This window comes from Patagioenas fasciata, chromosome 9 (genome assembly GCF_037038585.1).
Source record: "Patagioenas fasciata isolate bPatFas1 chromosome 9, bPatFas1.hap1, whole genome shotgun sequence".
Classification (NCBI taxonomy): domain Eukaryota; kingdom Metazoa; phylum Chordata; class Aves; order Columbiformes; family Columbidae; genus Patagioenas; species Patagioenas fasciata.
In genome coordinates this window covers 28569260-28586554 of record NC_092528.1, presented here as the reverse complement: position 1 = coordinate 28586554, position 17295 = coordinate 28569260, and the positions used below count along the sequence as shown (strand labels likewise).

Below are 17295 nucleotides of genomic sequence, written 5' to 3'. Positions count from 1 at the left end.
ACAATATTGCCATATGCACAGGAATTATATCCAGAGTGAGCCCCAGCAAGGAAGCATAGTTTATTACATGTGGACCATTGCTAGTTTCAAATCCACTGTGTAAATCAATCAGGCCACACAGACAGTTGAATTTATTAATAGGAGGTACAAACTTCTTGGGCCTCAAGCTGCTGCGTGGTCTTTGCTCCAGCACATCCAGCAAAAGTAGCGCTTAAGTTTCAGCTGCCCATCAGAGACCAGCTAAAAACATCTGCATCCCAGCTTAATGCCAGCTAGATATTACTAACTGCAGCAGTCATATTAGGGATATAATAACAACTATGCTTAGCTAAATGCATTTTAATTAATAGATAACGCAGTGAAGACATACTGTCATATAAAGTAGTAAACACAAACAACCAAAAAAAACCCACACCAAAAAAATCCCAAGCACTTTTAAAAATCTGTTCAATGCACAGCCTTAGGTAAAGGTACCTGGAGGTATTCCTGGACTACTTGCTCTGGAGTGTTCCCCAAGAAGATGTAGAAGTCAAGGATCCCACCAATGGTTCTGTAGGTCACTGCTGGAGCAGGCTGCACCACGAACTCTGCCAGACAAGAGTACACAAAATCAGTTCTGAATACCAGCTAATTCTAAAATAACTTCATAATTTTCTAATTTGTAATTAGGAAATTTACCTAAGAAAAATGTACAAAACCAAAATACTTAAGAAACCCCAAACTATTAATTGAGCCTGCAATGAAGGAGAAATGTATTCAGAAGAGAATTTTAAACGTCCATATTTCCATTCCTTTATATCCTACAGAAAAAAAAAAGAATCACAAGAAATACAATGGCTCAACATTTATGTTGAAATTTTTAACTTTCCAGCCTTGAGAGATGTGAAGAGCTCTGAAAAGCACACACGTATGGATGCTTATCTAAAGAGACTAAGGACCATTTCCTTTCAAGTATAGCTCACTCCAAATTTAGGCTCTGGTTCCAGTGTCGTGCACATCTGCACAGGCATCGGAGAGTTTTCTGACCCTCAGGTTTCCAGTTCGATCTTCATGCTAACTGTGCACTACTTACTGCTAAACACTACAGATTTGATCCCAGACCCACAGATCATTTAAAAAAATATTTATCTGCAATGGTCAGAGCTCCAGAGAAAGCTTCCTTACCCATGGCATTGCTGTTCATTAGGAAAACACCAAAGGAGGCTCCAGTGCTGTCTTCCAAACACAGGAAGAAAGTTTGAACTCCATATAAGTTATGCATTTCCTTTAAGGATAAAACGGAAGAGTAAGCTGATTAAAATCTAATAACAGTATCTGTTCTGGGATATTTCAAAGTATATCACAGGTAGAACTTGAAACTTCTCAAAATGTAGTAAGCAACAAAAATAAAAAAGCCTGACACTTTCCTGCAGTTCTCTTTTCTCTTTCCTGGCATTATTCTCTTTTATGAGAACATTCTCCATTAATACAAAAGTTTCCTTAGATACATACATAACAAATGCAGGCAGATATGATGGAACTTTGGGCAAGCCTGTATATATTGCAGTACTATTTCTGGGTAACATATGCAGATTGAGCAAACAACAGAAATTAAAAGGTGTTTTCATCACCTTTCAACATATAGTAGATTTTACATCCAATCTATATTACTATTAATCCTGCGAGGCAATCATTTTTGCTTCTAATCTATGGAAATAAGAGGGTGCCTTGTTCGGTTTTCATTTCCTTTCTAATGTTTGCTTTGTTTTCCCCTGTTTTTATTAGCAACAAAAACCTCCAAAATTATAACAGTTGTTTTGATGGTTGTGCTTCTTCCCCTGCAAATCAAAACTCAGAACAAATTAACGAGAAACAGAACTGGAGGAATTTGAAATTAAACCAACTGGATTCTGTTCACTGTTAGATTAACTTAATGAGTCAACACTCGATAGAGCCATTCAGGTGAACCTGGGAACATAGTGAGAAGGTGTCTCAAGGCAAAGGGAACAAATTCAAAATTATTAATTAATTAGATATAGTGATTTCAACCTCTATTTTCTGTTAGTGTATCTCCTATTTGAGCACAACACTGAAGTGATCTCTTAAAGTAAAGCAAATGGGTTGTTTTCTAAATGAAACTGAAGGCATAGTGACAAATAGTCTTACAATTATAGAAAAATGGGTACTCTGGAAATCTTTTCATAAAGCAGCAGCCATACAGACTATAGAAACAAGTAACTGCTGACAAACATATTGTATCTTGTAAAGAGACAGCAGTTAAAGAGAACTTTGCCATCACTTGCTGAGCGACAAGGATGTTAACTGAACAAGCATGTGTCATCTGTACCCAATGCTGCACACAGCAATGCATTAGGACATATTGTTATTTATTTTGTTTATCTGTAGAAAGTGAAGACTCTCATATACTAATGTTTATCAACCGGTTTTCAACTGCATGTCAGCATAAAAATCAAAATATTTATAAAATGCTATTCCTCAGGGAACTTTCATCAGTATCATCTAGCTTTGAGTAATAATATGCAGTGCCTGAAAAGTCTTTGGGGAAAACAACTCAATGGATATTACTAATGTGTCTACTGCATAATAGGTTTGGATTCCAGAAATCATCTGCAAATAATAAAAAGCAGTCCTTACTGAAGAGGGGCCAGTATCCCTGCTGAACACGGGCCAGGTTTTCCAGTTCACGTCATGCCGGTACTGCTTATGCACGTGCTCTCCCACACCATAAATGTTGATGCTGGGTAGTTTGATTGACAGCTGTAAGAACTGGTCAGCATACTGCAGTGGTCCTATGGTGGTATCAAACCTGATGAAACACGTTAAAAAAAAAAAAAAAAATATATATATATATATATTTCATCAAGAACTGTTGCAATAATTGTTTCTACTCCTTTTAGTTAGAGCTGGGCAGCAGGTCCAGGTCTCCATTCAGAGACCTGGAGGAGCGGGAGGTGGGGTTGTGTGGGGCTGGAGCAGAGCGACTCTTGCACAGCTGACAAGATGACCAGTGCCTATAGATCCTGTAGGAACCTCTCGCACAAGTGGCCCATCGATTTTCAGGGGTACATTTGTGTTCCTCTCTTCCACCAAAGCTTCCCACCCTGCATCTGTTGTAGTGAATCTTTGTGGCTACTCATGGTAACGGGACAGATGGAAAAGTTCTGTGGGTGGACAGAAGCACAAAAATAATCCACTCCATCAACTTTTGCAAATCAATCACAGCTTTTTCTTGCCAGAGAAGATGAACAAGAACCGCTCTTGAGTCCTGCAAGGCCAGGGACTACAGGGAAAGGCAGACCATGGTTATGTGCAAACTCTCCAGCAAACCGACCATAGATGAGCACAGATTAAAGTGATAACGTGATACTTTGCATGGCTTAAATCCCATTTGATGGCTATCAGAACTCCTGTGGCAAATTCTGTATAAAGCAACTGCTAAGCTTTTTAAGGAATGTGAAGTTGATGGCGTTGAAAATAGAGACTACTGTATACATCTGTACAAACACAACAAGCTGGAGATCAATTTTTCTCCGTTACATCTATTAGCAAAACACACAGTAAAAGTCAATTTCACTAGTAAAGTTTCTCCTGTTAATTTAACTTTGCATCTTTCACTGTTCCCTTTCATCAGAGACAAAAAAGTTCACCTTCTTAACAAGGATTATGAGAGCTTCGAAGACTTAAGCAAAACTTAATTTCACTCCCTGTTTCTAGGCTTTAGAACTATCTGGATAACTACGAATTTTGTAATGAACTGCAATAACACATTGGTCCCCAATCCCCTTTTTCCAAAGAGACCTCCCTTTCATTTGGTTGTTTAAGAGTCAGGAGAAAGCACTCTTCTTGTCTAAACAGATTTATTAAAGATTAAGCTTTGAGGAGCTGCCCTTATCCCATGCTAACAACAGCTTTCTTCAAGATATTCAAACTCAGAGCCAAGCATCGCTGTATTTATTTTCCTTAGAGACAGAAAATGCATCCACTTTTGTCAAATTAAACAAAAGCCTCTGGAAAATATAGACAATCTTCCAGAACACTGTGTCAACATGGTTCTATTGGACCAGGCTTCTTATTCCCTCTCCATATACCTGATTAATCAGTCAGGCACTACTGAATACCAAGTCCACCTTTTGTGCTCTCTATAATTGCAAATCAATCATTATAGAGGATTCTGAGAAAGAAAACAATACTAATAAGAGCACAAAAGTAGTTAATTAATTAGACTTGAAGCATTGATAACCCAACTGGCCTAGCACTCTGGCAGGTAATCATTCTTGGACAGATTTAATAAGCATGTTCATCCTGACACTTCCCCCTTCTAATGGGTCCTAAGGCCATGCTGTCAGGTTTGCAGGTTTGTTTTATTTCCTTATTTTAGAATCTAAATGGGATGAAAACATCCAATACCCAAGTCCATCAAATATTGTACTTACAGCATTACATGACCAGTTTATCATTGGCTTGCACCAGCTGCTCTTGGGTATCATGAGTCTAAAGGACAACCTGGTTTTGGTGATTCAGGTTTTCAGCATGATTGCAACATTGGCAAGGAGTCCTTCAGATAATAAAAATTCCCTGAGTTGATGGAACAAAGTAGCTGTAGAGATTTCCCTAGTATTGTGGGAATGTGAACAGGGAGCCAGACAGAAACCTGTTCTGACAGAGCTCTCCATATCACAGAATTTACTTCCAAAGGCCTCACAAAAGCCCTTGCAGAACATCCATCAGTCAAAAGAAGTGAAGTAGATTATATGGCCAAGAAGGCACCTCACACATGGCGTCTTGGACATGCATTGTTTGTGTGGCGACACGGGCTCTCAGAGAAAACCAACGACATCCGTGTTATTCAGGAAAAGCACTGATGTTACTTACAGCACTCTGCCATTGCTCACTCTGGTCACCACGATGCCAAAGGGGTTCTGCTTCACTTCCACTCTGTAGTTTAAACTGGAGGCTGCGGATCCAGTGAAAGGCTGCACATGCTCATGAGGGACTTCAAATCTTTGCGTTTTAGGATCAGTGATCTGCACATATTCAAACAACAGAAGTTTTCGGCCTTTAAAAACTAATGCCTAATTCAAACATTTTCCAATGTGAACATACAGTTCTGACTCGGGATATTCCCACCTCTATCCCAATCTTCTCTTCTATCTTCATCGTTATTCACTTCCAACTTTCTTCACTTATTTTCAGCTATTTCCCTCATAAAACTTGACCTTGTGTTTCCTTCTCTGAACAGGAACCCACAACAAGAGGAAGGTCTCCCCCAGAAGAAACCCCACTCAACCCCAGAACCCACCGATACCCCACATTCATGGCACGAACTGTTGAGTTTTCCATAGAAAACAGAAATCATTGGAAGACCAAATGTTGGCTGTCAAAATGACTGAGAGATTTGGCCAGGCTGTAAATAAAAATTAAGTAAATAAATTTATCCCCCAAATTTTCCTATAATGAGGAGAAGAGGTAGATAACATAAAAACGGAGGTTTTCAAAGACCTCAGTAATTTTTCAAGCAGAAATCTCACTGTGCTAGACCTTCATTAACCTGATGCATTGCAACACTGGAGAGGACAAAGAAAGGAGGAGCCGAGCACTCCAGTGGGAGTCGTGAGAGTCCATTAGAGGGATTAATCCAGCCCTCCTAACCTCACCACCAGTCTAAAATCGAGCACAGAAAGTGAACCTTAAAACAGCATAGAGAAAAGATTAACCTTGAACCTGAAGCGATTTGCTGTCTGATACTCTCCCGTGAGGAGAACAGTGTCAATATCATTTCCAAAGAGAGAAGGTGATGGCAGCCTTTTTAATGTAGCCTCGAACCCTTGGAGATAAATAAAAAAGTCATAATGTTATTGTGTTTAATTGACCATTGGCACATGCATAAATTGGGGAGCTCAGCAGACAGCTCACCTGCCTGAGTTGATCGTGTCGACCCATCCACTCTGTAGCCGTGGTTTGAAGCGAAAAAACACCAGGGCACACTGGTGTCACTTTGGGGACTCCAGCAGCAGCCACGCAGGGTGCAGGTGCTCTGAACCAAGGACATGAGGGGCACAAATCAGCTGATTTCACACAAATAAAACCTCTACACTAAAACCATTAAAATGAACGTAGAGTGGATTTTACCCCAAACACCAGAAACCTTAATAATATCTGTGATGAGATGAACTCCTTATCTGAAAATCTATCAGGTGAATTCAATGGCATAGAATATATTAAATAGAAAGGATTTTCTTCTGGATTCAGGGTAGAAATCTTCATACTAGATATTCATTCTTTCTTATAACTGCGAGTTATGCAGGCAAAATTAACATTTAAAAAGAGTTATTGAAAGATTTAAGCCATGACAGATGCAGTATAATCTGACCAAAAACCATACACTGGAGAGGCAGTAGAAGTTACTATTGGTTTAATATCTGGTAACCATCTGAGTGTTAAACTTCTACATATGCACAATTGATCATCATGTATGATGTCTACATTTTAATGTCATTTTCCAGTATCAAAAATGCTCAGATTGTTTCTGCAGAACCTTAAATTAAGTCAACTTTTTTTCAAAAAAAAACTCCAAGCAAATAAATTATTTAAAGCATATATCTCAGCATAGTGGCACCAACCTTTACACTACCTTTCAGTAGTCCAATAAGCTACACTACCTTTGCTTTACTGTTAGGAATTAACTTATTCACGTGCTGTTTGCATGAGTTTTAATGTTTGAAGATAAGATTTGGGTAATACATCACTAAGTTTCCACACATTTTTCTCTCATTAAAAACTCAACTCGTTACTTAGGGCAAAGGGTAGCAGTAACAAGCAGTTTCACTGAGGGTAAAGAGCAGCATCCATAAGCAATCCCAGGTATCCAAATACAACATGCAGATCTTTAAGTCCTTCCCCTCCACCTGCCCACTAAGAGAAGCTGTTTCTGCCTTCACCTGACTATGTTCAAATGTTCTTGGGTTTTATGCCATGCTTATTTAAAATATTCTGCAGCTTGGAACTGGCGGAGTTGATCCAAAATCTCTATTGCTGCTGTCCTGGGTGGCACTTGATTTGGGGTTGTAGAGCCCACCCTGGTTGGTTGCAGGTCAAATGCTTTTCTCAGCCTCTGAACAGAGCCAAGTTAAAACAAGTCCAGCCCAGAAATCATGCAAGGGCTGGAGGAAGGTACAGAGGGAGCTCACAGACCCAGTGCCATGGAAAGACTTAGGACACTTCTTCGGTAGCAATTGCACAGAGCACAGAAATCTCTGCAAAACCACTCAAGATAAAACCCAGATTCATCAAACAGAAAAATATTTGTCTGTCTGTCATGAACCCATCACATCAGAAAACATGTTTGCTGTCATTTTGATTCATTTCCAAGCAAAAAGCATGGTTGCAGGAGAGATACAGGGACTCTTTCCCCCCCACATCGATCCACAAATCACTGCACTTTCTAAGGCTGTCAAAAACTCATGCTCATTTTCCACCTTCCCAGCTCCCACCACAAGAACTCCCTATTTCCCATTTTATAAACTATTTCAGAGTAAATGAGAAGAAGTATCAATCCCCTCCAAGACTGCAGAGATCCCAGCTTTGCTCCCTTACTTCATTTCCTTCATAGATAGGGGAATATCCTAAATACCTAAGAACAGAGTCCCTACCTCCATCCTCTTATCCCTTCCTAGACCCACGACTATCCCATGAAATGCAGAATAGCTTGAACAACACATTTTCCTAAAGCCTGGTAGTTCAAGCATCTGCATTCCCAACTTCATAAGCACACTTTTCTTTTTCCCCAGCCACTTTTCATGAATACTTATTGACTATTTTCAGCAGTTACTTTACACTCCAGTGATACTGTTCTAGCTAGATCTTATTCTAGAGGATTTGTAAGCTATAGCGCTGTGTTATTTGGGGCACATTGATCTTGCTGCATAAGGCAGTAAATACAGAAGTGCAAAATCGGTTACACTTAACACAGGGAAAGGAGCAGAGTTCATCCAAAGACATTGGAGACGCTTTTATAAAAGCTATACTTTGGTGTAAATAAAGCTGTGAGCTGATCAGAGCCTCTGAGCTATAAACCCAACAGAATAGATACCAATACCCGATAAAGCCAAAGAGAAAGTCAAAGCTTAATTAGAAATGATCCTAGATATGAGGAAGCAGTTTACGCTGGGGTACAATGTGAGATGGCTTCTTAACACTGAACTGAATACCAAGGATTAAAAGAATTGCTTATGTGCTGAACTAAAATGTTTCTCTTATGTGCACCCAAACAAACCTCTACCAGCAGGATGTTTTGAGAAAACAAACCACACAAACCCAAACAAAACCAACAATACAACCCCCAAGCCTTCAGAGGTCTCAGTCTATTAGTGACTGCAGTAGCTCTGCTCATGATAGTTCATTTTTTACTGGTGCGTTCTTCTTATCTAATCAAGCTTCATGGCACTTCTTTACAGCAGTGAATAGTTAATAAATATCTACTTTCTTTCAGCATGTCCATCTTGGTCAACCTTGTAATTGGTTAATAAATATCTAATTGCTTTCCATACTTCTATCCTCTGCAATCCCACTTATTTTCTAGATTCACCTAGGACATCTTCAGCAAATAAAGAAATCAGGACAGAAACTAACCTGCTATATGAGTTCTGAAAACCACTGATGGGAACCACTGCAGGAAAGTCATGTTATTCTAAGCAGGTATCTGTAGTTTTACAGCTCTACTGGCTGCTGTAATAGAATGGCCTGAAGAAGGAAAACTAAAATGCTTCCAGGAAAAAATCTATACTGGAATGAATGGACACACTGGGGTGGGACTCTGGTTTGTGTCAGGAGTGCACCTAATAGCTTCTATCAGGGTACGAGTTAAAGGTGATATCTGTCTCTAATCGTGAGAAATCTGCTGCCTGGTCTTCAATAAGGAAAGAACAGATTCAGGAATGATTTCTTTTACTCCTAATTCCACATCAGGTACCTCAGTGTTCACACCTGCATCTGGATCTACTTCTCTGCTAGTATCTATAACTTGATTATTTTTAATTCTTTCTAATCAGTAATGGTAAAAAGAAAGGGCAGACTTACAATGAGGCTTACAGTTGCAACCAGAGCAAAACCATTTCCCTCACTGTACGATGAGTGCAGCACTTAATTTGGGGTGACTGATTCAAAGGTAGTAATTAAAGATTAAAGTGATCTGTATGACTGCTCCTACCATGGTGTTCTTGCTCCTGGGGGTGGTGAGGGACCCAAAAGAGCAGAGGCTGTGATTCGAGTCCTTACTAATCTGTTCACCTGCAGGACTTTATTGAAATATATATATGATAACAAACCCCAAGGCATGACAGAAGCTTTAACAACTGTCATTTCTGGAATTAGACTGGGAATTTCCTCAGAGACTGAGACAGCTGCTTCACAAATTTTTATCCTGCTGTGAATCACATAAACATCACACATCATTATATATTGACTATTTTTTCTCCTAAGCTGTCCACCCAAACCAAAGAAAGATGTCGGGCATCCAGCAGCTTCCATCAGAAAATGAGAACATCCATAGTGAAGATAAAAAATATTAACAATAATAAAAATAATAATAACAGCCTTTCAAGACCAACACCTACAAAAATGTTCTGAATGTGATAGCACTGAAAAATTAAGATAATGTTTTTCATTTGGAATCTTAACTCATAGATTCTTAAGCCAAAAGGTGATTTCTAAACTCGGTGCTTTCCTAGATAAGAGACACCACAACCAAGAAAGAAAGACACTGAGATTCAAAGTGGTGTTGAAAGAAAACTGTGACCATATTTCTCATCTTATAAAAGTCTTGCACATCTGGGTAAAGTGCATCTTCACCTCCTCTTTCTGAACTATTACAAATACTAGTAGTAATTTTGTTTCCACCTATCTCCGAACCAAACTGCTGGGGAATACTTTGGCAGTGATCTTCAACCTTAGACAGAAAATTGCTACAGCGGTTACAAAAACCAGAGCTTCTGTCAATGGGCTGAAAGGGTTATAGACTTCCCTGCAAAGCATTCAGGTAACCACAGATTAAAAAAAGGTTAAGGAAACAAATGATATAGTAGAGACAAGTTAAATTGATAATCAAGCATGAAGCCTGTTCTGTAATTTTTCCTAGAAAGTTTTCAGACCTTTGTTGCTATTTGATCCGGGATGCAGTCAATTCTCTCCTCTATTAATATGTTCGGACAATTAGGTGAAAATTCTGTTAGGGACAAAAAAGGAGTGCGTTATTACCAGGATTTCAAAAATGTAGGAATAACTTGATTATCTCTTAACTCAGTAACTGCTTCTGCTGGCTATTTCTCACCATCTTGAAACTCTAACAATTATAGATGCAAATGAGTGTAAACTGTTGGCAATGTGATTCATTTTTACCTTTGAAAAAATGTACACAACTATTTCAAATAAAGGTAGGATAATAAGGGTGACATTGAAAATTTCATTTCTTAAGGTATCCGTTAATCCAGTTTTCAGTAAGTCCTGTAGCTCAATATGCGTTGCTTCTCATGAAAATGCATGCCAAATTACAAGTGGAATGACTTTTCTTTGTCTTAAATGGTACATAAGCTGCTCTTATAGGTGCTCCATCCCCTGCAATACTGTTATTCCATAGGAGCCTGAATTACAGCATCAGGTAAAAGTACCTTAAAGCTCCATTAAGATGTTCCACTAGATTTCAGGTTTGTCAGGCCGAATTTAAGGTGACCTCTTGTCAACTCCAGCTGACAAAAGCGTACCCAACGGTTGAGCACTGATGGAGCACTGTCTGTGTTTGGAATGAGAACTCTGAAGTGTAGGAATCTTGTCTCAGGCTGAGATGCACACAACTGCACAGACTCGTCTGTTTGCATTATCTGCAACACATGCACTTGTACTTTCTGCCCAGAGAGACTTGTACTCACCTTGTGACAGAAACAGGCAGATAATAGCCTGTATAGGGAGTTTCTCAAAACACCAAATGTTTGTTGTGTATTAGCAATTATTTTTATTTTGCTGGCATATTCACCTCCAAGATTTTTGCTTCAGTCCCTGTGCGCAAATGGGGTCACTCACACAACAGGGAACTGTATGCAAAGCAGGGTGCTCTGTATCACATCGCCATAAGAAAAGCAGTTGCTAATGTACCAATACTAAGTTTTTAGTATTACAATGTATTTTCCACATAATTTGGCTGCTCCCACATAGTCTTCCTGATCCCTTTTCATTTTTTCAGTGCTGTGTTTTCTGTCCTAAAAATGTTTGGAATCATACCAGTTCTGTGCTTATAAAACAAGTCCAGTCTTGGCAGGAAAGGATGAAAGTTTTTTCATGACAATAAATTCTGAGTCACTCTATTTATTATGATGTTAGTGACTGCTGACTTTACTCCTCTTATCTGTAGGAAGAACTGAACATGATACGCATTTGGGAAATGATAAGAACATAACTGTAACATTGAGAGTCAGTACTTCACTTTTTTTTTGCCTTTAACAACGCTTACAGTGTTTTTTCTTTTTTCCCCTTCAGTTGAATGTCCATGTTCTTGAAAAGTCTGAATCAAACAGTGACAGAATTTATGCCAATGCTTAGTTCCTGAAGCTTGGTGGCATTTACACCACTCTCAGCAAGCAGAGATGAGCAGCTCCCACTGGGGGTTTTCGCTCTGGTCCTACAGCAGCAATGGGAAGCACTTACCTGTAGTTTTGACTCCCGATTGTCCTGATGCTAAAAGCCCAATGAGCACACAGGCTATACAGACCACAATGCAGAAGAGGGCGATCAGGGTGACTTCCAGCCCACTGAACTTCCTCTTGCCCATCTAGATCCAGAGAAACACCGTTGGAATAAGGAAAACAGAAGTAACAGCTTTCAAAACGCTAGAAATTACATTACTAATTTAATAAATTAGTGAAAATTAGAAATTATTCAGGTTTTACGCCATGTCCCCTAATCCCAGGGCTTGAATAACACACTCGTAAAGGACTATGTGCAATAAATCTCCAATTCAGGGTAGTTCACACAGTGCAGATTACTGCATTATTACACTAGCAGGCAATCACTGAGAAATGTATTTTGTTCCATAGAAACCACAATTTTCTCCTGAGATTAACTACGGAGTTTCTTATGTTACTGGAATTCCTGAAACAAAAAACAAACAAAATCTCCTTACTTTTTTTTTTGTTCTAATTATTTTCGCAAGTCTTCTTTCCTTCTTTAGAACAAACACAAGCTATATCCTGTTTTATATAGGAGTATGTTGATTTGTTAAAACCATACTTGGCAAAAACCTCTAATGAGCTCTGATTGCGTGCTCATTACACGTGGGAAAGGCAAGACACAGGTTACAGGGTAAGTTACTTATTTGTAAAGTGGAAGAACACAGCACGTGTGTCAGCCCATGGGATTTCACTGGGCCTGCAGTTCAGTGAAAGCAGAAGAAACAGGCACGAGAGGTACCCTGGTTGCTGCTGAAATCATAATTGAAAGGAGGGAGGGTATGTAAGTGAACTCAGCGCCTTAGACTGCTGTGTAAAACCTGTGTTTTTCCCACTATTGCTTTTTTTGTGAGGCACAGAGAGGCAAGACGTGCTGGCTGCAGAGACCAAGAACAACACAGAATCACAGAATCACAGAATTGGCTAGGTTGGAAAAGACCTCAGAGATCATCAAGTCCAACCCTTGGTCCAACTTCAGCCCATTTACTAGATCATGGCACTAAGAGCCATGTCCAATCTCAGTTTAAAAACCTCCAGGGACGGTGAGTCCACCACCTCCCTAGGCAGGCCATTCCAATGCCTGATCACTCTTTCCGTAAAGAACTTCTTCCTAATATCCAGCCTAAACTTCCCCTGGCAGAGTTTAAGCCCATGTCCCCTTGTCCTATTGCTAACTGCCTGGGAGAAGAGATCAGTTCCCACCTGACTATAACTTCCCTTCAGGTAGTTATAGAGAGTGATGAGGTCACCTCTAAGCCTCCTCTTCTCCAGGCTGAACAACCCCAGCTCCCTCAGCCTCTCACCATAGGTCATGTGCTCAAGTCCCTTCACCAGTCTTGTTGCTCTTCTCTGGACCCGCTCCAGCACCTCAATATCCCTCCTGAACTGAGGGGCCCAGAACTGAACACAATACTCCAGGTGTGGCCTCACCAATGCAGAGTACAGGGGAAGGATCACTTCCCTTGTCCTGCTGACCACACTATTTTTGATACAGGCCAGGATACCATTGGCCTTCTTGGCCACCTGGGCACACTGTTGGCTCATGTTGAGCCTGCTGTCAATCAGTACCCCCAGGTCCCTCTCTGTCTGGCTGCTCTCCAGCCACTCTGTGCCCAGCCTGTAGCGCTGAAGGGGGTTGTTGTGGCCAAAGTGCAGGACCCGGCACTTGGCCTTGTTGAACTTCATCCCATTGGAATCAGCCCATTTTTCCAGTCTATCCAGATCTCTTTGCAGAGCCCTCCTGCCTTCCAGCAGGTCGACACTGCCCCCCAACTTGGTGTCATCAGCAAATTTGCTGATGGTGGTCTCAATCCCCTCATCTAAATCATCAATAAAGATGTTAAACAGGACTGGACCCAACACTGACCCCTGGGGGACACCACTAGTGACTGGCCGCCAGCTAGATGCAGCCCCATTTACCAGCACTCTCTGGGCCCGGCCCTCCAGCCAGTTCTTAACCCAGCAGAGAGTGCACTTGTCCAAGCCATGGGCTATCAGCTTTTGAAGGAGTATATTATGGGAGACAGTGTCAAAGGCTTTGCTGAAGTCTAGATAGATCACATCTACAGCTTTCCCCTCATCCACTAGGTGGGTCACCTGATCATAAAAGGAAATCAGGTTGGTCAGACAGGACCTGCCCCTCCTAAACCCATGCTGGCTGGGTCTGATCCCTGGTCCATCCTGGAGGTGCTGTGTGATTGCATTCAGGATGATCTGCTCCATCACCCTGCCAGGCACCGAGGTCAGGCTGACAGGCCTGTAGTTGCCAGGGTCAGCTTTGCAGCCCTTTTTGTGGATTGGGGTAACATTTGCCAGTTTCCAATCATTTGGGACCTCCCCAGTGAGCCAAGACTGTTGGAAGATGATGGAGAGCGGCTTGGCGAGCTCTTCTGCTAGCTCCCTCATCACCCTAGGATGGATCCCGTCTGGTCCCATAGACTTATGAGGATCCAGATGGCTCAGTAAGCCACCAACTATTTCCTCTTGGAATACAAGGGACTATTTGGCTTCCTATTCCTGTCAACCATCTCCAGAGGCCAGTTATCCTGAGGGCCATCTGTTTGACTGGTAAATATTGAGGCAAAGTAGGTATTAAGTACCTCAGCTTTCTCCTCATCTTTGTTAACTATATTTCCCTCAAAGTCCAGTAGAGAATGGAGGTTTTCCTTGCCCCTCCTTTTGTTATTAACATATTTAAAGAAGGACTTTTTATTATCCCTAACAGAATTGGCCAAATTAACTTCAAACTGCACTTTTGTTTCCCTGATTTTTTTCCTGCACGATCTAGCTATTTTCCTAAATTCTTCATAGGTAGCCAGCCCTTTTTTCCACAGTCTGTAAACTCTCTTTTTATTTCTGATTTCCTTCAAAATCTCCCTCTTTAGCCAAGCCGGTTGTCTTCCCTGTCGGCTAGCCTTTCGGCGCACTGGTATAGCCTGATCCTGTGCCCTCAAAACCTCCCGCTTGAAGTATGTCCAACCCTCCTGGGCCCCCTTGTTTTTAAGCATTGTTTCCCAGGGTATGCTCTGAACTAGACTTCTGAATAGGCATTACCATTAACACTGCACTATGCACCAGCAACGAAACTAAATAAAACTAATCTCTAGCACACAGATCAATACTCATTGGCAGCTGCTATTGCATTTAACATTTGGTTAAGAACATTTAACCTTATGAAACAGTCTTAAATACAGAGAAATTGGTTCTTTCTAGTTAAGGTAAGAAACTGTAGGAATATGTGTTCATTGCACTGGTATATCTAACCATGTTCACATTTTAGTGATGACCCAAAGGAATGAAAAATAGCTTAGAAGAAGCTTTTATTTCTGTGAAATAATGGTTTAAGCCTACTGTATATACTTGCCTCCCATTTCTTCCTATTAATAGTATATCCTATCATCCCACCTGCACCCCTATTCATGGAGATCCCACAGCCACGGGAATGAATGAAGAGTTAAAGCAATACTGGTCCAACAAGAGTCCGCAGCAGAGTAAAGCAACTGCTTAGATAACTAAGTGCTTTTCAGTATGGTGATTAATAAAGAAAAAATTATAAATAGCATAGTGCTATTCATATTTTCTCCATTAATATCAAAATTTGTAACCAGTTTTAATATTCTATTTATTTTTACTCCCCCAGGGAATACTGTATTTATAGTCTGCAACTCCACTGTATATAGAAAAGCATACATTTTTAAGGCCTGTTGTTTACAATGAAAAAATGACACTCCAGCAGTTCCTGTCCTGAATTCCTTTAACACTGCCTCAATACATGTCGACTAGGAGTCCTAAAAAGTAACATTCCCTTTTCTGAAAACTAGAATTTTACTAAAGTTCTTGTCATCAAGCCCTACGCTCCCCATTCCACCTCCAACTATAACATTACATTTCAATTCTTTCCTCCTTATGGTCTCCTCCAAGACCTCAGATATTGAAAATAAGGCTTTATCATTTATAAATGTAAGCTCTGTTGCATGATGTCTGCTCAGCAGTGAAGTAAAGGTCTCCAGAAACCTGGATGCAATAGAAGACACAACATACCTTAAAGCGTCTGTGCCTCCTTCATCTGCTGCTCTTGCTTGTAAAGCTCAACATCAAAACCGATGCTTTATCCTTTGCTGTTATCAGCTCATTGCATTGTTTGCTGACCAAGCTACCAAGGGCAGGTACATACATGATTACAGTCAGATTGCAGAAACTCTTTGGACCACACTGTGTTACTGTGATTATTGCAGCCAAGGAATGGCTGGTTAATTAATAATATTTTGGTTCATTATGACGCAACAGGTTTTGCAAATGAGAGAAAAGCAGCAATAAAATTACAGTAAGTTTATCCAAGCTGCATGACTAAAGTTTTTCTTCTCTTCTTTTCCCGTATCTTTGTTACTAGGGAAACTTTACAAGAAGTCATTAACTGTTCTCAAGTGAGGAAAAAGTGTTATTAAAATAGCTGCAGGAGATAACTGCATTTATGACCATTAAAACGCTTTTTTTAGGAATGAACTATAAAGTATTAATTTTAATATGAATATAAACAGATTTCTTGATATACTAACAATAAATGTCAAAGTGGAAGAAAAAGATGAAAGACTAACATGTAAAAGACTTTATAAGGAAGAAGCTTCAATCATAATCTTAATGTGAAATATTAAAACATAACTGGGTTTTGTCTTTTTCTCATGACAGATAGATAGGATCTTAACATTAAACCTTTATTTTTCAAAGGAAAGCTTTCAATTCATACTATCAAAGTATTTACAAGTTATTTTTCAGTAATGGCTCAGAAGTGCCACTTGTATTTTTGAACTGTTCTCAAACTTATTCAGTATTCTGAATAACTCACCTCCTACTGTGAAGTGCAGGAATGAGATGTGTCCTCTCGGAGCACAAAGGGAATAGTCCTCTCTTCCTTAGTCAGCACTTAAAAGAAAGAAAATCAATCATATATATAGAGCACTGGGGGTCTCCTGCAACCATCCATCTTTACACAAATCAATGCCACTGCTCTCAATACCTCTGTTTCTGAAATGTAGGCTGTTATTTAACTATCCCACCTGGTCCACTCCATTGTATGTCTGCATGTGTGTAAGTAAGCTCTGGAAATGTAATTCTAGCATCTCTCTCAATATTGCTAATATACTGCTTTATGAGGTCATGTTGAGAAATAATGGTTTCACATGGATTATGAAGCTATCAATGGTCTGGGAGGCCTGGGGGTTTTGTTTGATGTATATCTGCTTTCCAAGGTTTATATCTTCATTTAACTGTTCCAGGGAAGTAGTCAGTCTGGCAAAGCATATGGTGTTTCAGTTAAACCTGTCTGCAATCACCCTGCCATCAATATAACCATTTGCTTAAGTGCTTTCCTTAATTCACAGTGCTGCAAACTTCTGTTATCAATCACCTGGTGAACTTTTTTCTATGCAACTTGAGACCGTAAAAGCACCAAACAAAAAGGTCTCACAAGAGGGTTAACCAGCAGGTTTCCTGGCTGAGTATATTTTCAGTAGTCTACAAAGGGTATCAACAATGGGGCTTTCAGGTCAAGATGTGATATTGAACTCCAAGAAGGAGGAATGGGGAA

General features: G+C 40.1%; 1 protein-coding gene across 2 annotated transcripts in view; it reads right to left on the bottom strand.

Annotated features, from left to right (window-relative positions):
• Positions 1–16621, bottom strand: part of SI (sucrase-isomaltase) — a 53128-nt gene extending 36507 nt beyond the window's left edge. The window contains exons 1-9 of one of the 2 annotated variants that reach the window (XM_071812737.1): positions 16555–16621; positions 11692–11815; positions 10146–10219; positions 5914–6034; positions 5715–5824; positions 4873–5024; positions 2635–2806; positions 1165–1264; positions 475–587 (exon numbers count right to left, since the gene is read on the bottom strand). In XM_071812737.1, coding sequence (XP_071668838.1) covers positions 475–587; positions 1165–1264; positions 2635–2806; positions 4873–5024; positions 5715–5824; positions 5914–6034; positions 10146–10219; positions 11692–11815 — 966 coding nt within the window. In that variant the 5' untranslated portion in view covers positions 16555–16621. Of the gene's footprint in view, positions 1–474; positions 588–1164; positions 1265–2634; positions 2807–4872; positions 5025–5714; positions 5825–5913; positions 6035–10145; positions 10220–11691; positions 11816–15752; positions 15910–16554 lie in introns of those variants that run through there. The other variant, XM_065844450.2, reaches the window with a different exon arrangement.
• Positions 16622–17295: the final 674 nt, after the last annotated feature.